Source organism: Nanorana parkeri, unplaced genomic scaffold (genome assembly GCF_000935625.1).
Source record: "Nanorana parkeri isolate BGI_ZX_2015 unplaced genomic scaffold, ASM93562v1 scaffold2339, whole genome shotgun sequence".
Taxonomy (NCBI): domain Eukaryota; kingdom Metazoa; phylum Chordata; class Amphibia; order Anura; family Dicroglossidae; genus Nanorana; species Nanorana parkeri.
The window spans coordinates 6,584-9,284 of NW_017308607.1; the positions used below are offsets into that span (position 1 = coordinate 6,584).

Consider the following 2,701-nt stretch of genomic DNA (forward strand, 5'->3'; position numbering starts at 1 on the left):
CACTCTCTGGACTGAGGGGTCATTACTCCAGTTTGGGCTGCACAACAGTTTCAGCGGTTTTACTCCAACTTGTTCATTGTCCCAAAATCCAACGGAGGCATTTGCATTATCTTGGACTTCAAGGTCCTCAATGTTAAGAGCCAAAATGTTCACGTTGAATAAACCAGATCCATCGTTGCTTTACTTTGGGGGGTATTCCCATTCTGGGCCATTTGGATGGCCTCCTGTTGGAGGAAAAGTTAGTGAGGGTTATGGAGGACCCATGAAGAGCGCCCCGGCTTCTCGTTCCATCATCTCTAAGTGGCTCAGACAAATGGTCATTCAGTCTTCTTTTCTAAAGCATGGGCCTCCCTCTTTCCTCTGAAGGCGCACTCCACTAGGGCAGTGAGTACCTCTTTGGCTCTTTAGCATCAGGCCACTGTTTCCCAAATTTGCAAAGCTGCCACCTGCTCTTCTGTGAACACGTTCTCCAAGATATACCAAGTGGATCTTTCTGCCAGCTTCAGGCATAAGGCCCTCGAGGTGGCTCTATGAGCGGCAGGCAGCTCCCCGATTCTGTTGAGCATGGTAGTAATTGTGTACAATGTTGCCTCAGTTGGTCTGCTTTTGGAGTTCCTGAAGGTTTTAGACTTCCTGTGTCCCTCAGCGAATAAGAAAGAAAGGATTTTTGTGCAAAACATTTACTGCAAAATCCTTTCCTTGGAGTTGATTGAGGGACACAGGTTCAGGATCCTGCTCTGCTCTCGGTACTGCTTTGCTACAAAACCGAAATCAGCCGGTAGTAGAATGGGTTATCCTGGGCTGGCCTACATTTTGTGGCAGTGTCCAATCCCTCTGTAGGCGGCAGTATAACCTGAAGGTTTCAGACTTCCTGTATCCCTCAAAGGAATATACGGTGAGTACACAAATCCTACGTTGTACCGTCTTGTCATACGGAGAACCTCAGTACTTTGTATGACAAGTTTGTTATGAAGATACTAGGGATGCACCAATACCGATGTCATTACATGCCGCCAAAACTTAATTCTCCTGACCGGACAAAAACCCAAATCCAACTGGGTGGGTGCGGTGGTGACAACGGATGCCTCCGTAAAATGTAGATAGATGAAAGTAGTCACTCGCACTCCATGATATTAAAGTCAATGCTGTTTATTGACTGAGATAACACACATCTCCTTAGCGACGTTTCCAGACCATGCGGCCCCGTCCTCAGGCAAACTCTCGAAAGCAAAATATCGGTACTTGTACTTAATACCGAAAAACCAGTATTGGTGCATCCCTAGAAAATACGGTAAAAATGTAACAATAGAAATGATTTTTAGGAGAACACAATAACTTATATATGTGAAAATACAACATGTGTGTTTCTTGTTGCAGTGAAACGGACCTTTAATGTGGAGGAGTACAGCTTCTCCCAGTCTACACTGGAACAGGTAACAATGGTTTGCATCTAATAAGAACGTGTTCTGAAGCTCTATTTGGGGGGAAAACAACAGCCAATGGAGTCCCCGATATCCTTTACGGGGGCCAGTTGTCACCGTACCACAGCGGGCAGCAACACGTGTTTTTGTGCATTGCTTTATGCAGCCAAAATGAATATCCCTAATCCTAACCCTGAGGCTGTAATCAGCAGTGTGCCCCGAATAAGAAGCGCGCTGTGTTTACATTTCTGCCCAGAGGCCGGCCTGAGCCAGAACACATCCTTGCTGGACATCACAGATCATTGGTTAACTGAAGGCTCCCTGGAGTCCATATTAGGAAATACAACCTTCAGACACAGAGCGAGCACGAGACTTCCTTCTAGAAATTAAATTCCATCCACCCAATATTAAGTTTGCCCAGCAGAAATGCCATCCTCTCGTTCATCTGTCAGATGTCTACTCATGGTCCATCGTACTGTCTGTGGGTCACATAAGTCGGTTTCATCTCGTCTTCCCGTTTCCAGGTGTTCATTGAACTTGCTAAAGAGCAGGAAGAGGAGGACAACTTTGCGACCATGAACAGCACCCTCTGCTGGAACCGGAGACAGGAAGACACCGTGGCCTTCTGATTGGTGCGCCCCCGCAGTTGTACGCAGCGGGGACTTCCACCCCCCTTCTCCGTACGAGGGGGGGGGGTAAGGGCAGCACTGCGCCGCCCCGGTATAACGCCGCACACTCCCGGAACAGCGAAGGACTGAGGACTCCCAGGCTGTTCTAGACTGACTGCCGAGTTTACTTCTAACCAGGAGAGCGGCCGGCGGGGGGCTCGTGTACAAAGCTCCTGAAATTCAGGTTTTTAGGATTCATAAAACACCTCATAACTTATTTAGCGCTTTAACATGTTACCGGCCCCCAACGTGACCACCGTCCTGACCTCCATATCAGCCAACTTCTGCTGGCCGGGCTCTACAAGCAACAGATCCAAGAATCGGATGAATAGCGGGATGGTTACCCTCTGCCGAATCATTCCGAAACAGAGATGGAGATTTTTGGGGGACTAGAGGGGCCTTAGTGCGAAAACATGACGTTCCCGGATTATTGAAAAGCCTCTCATTGGGTGGCCGGCTGTAATTGTAATGACTTAAAGGGGATGTCCAGTTGTAGAGGAAAGCCCAACTTGCTTGTGATGCAGACCCCAAATTTTAAAGAAAACTTGGTGAGAGGAAGTCAAAGGCTTCCATAGTGCACCACTTTTTTGGAAGATGGCAGTCACCTGGCTA

The 2,701-nt window shown here is 47.9% G+C and overlaps 1 protein-coding gene across 1 annotated transcript in view; it reads left to right on the top strand.

Annotated features, from left to right (window-relative positions):
- The window catches only part of LOC108801436 (ATP-binding cassette sub-family A member 5-like), a gene marked incomplete at its 5' end in the record, with an annotated part of 8,009 nt that extends 5,821 nt beyond the window's left edge, over positions 1–2,188 (top strand). Inside the window, 2 exons of the mRNA XM_018573327.1 lie at positions 1,378–1,433; positions 1,946–2,188. Of these exons, the coding sequence (XP_018428829.1) occupies positions 1,378–1,433; positions 1,946–2,050 (161 nt within the window). The remainder of the gene's footprint in view (positions 1–1,377; positions 1,434–1,945) is intronic.
- Positions 2,189–2,701: the final 513 nt, after the last annotated feature.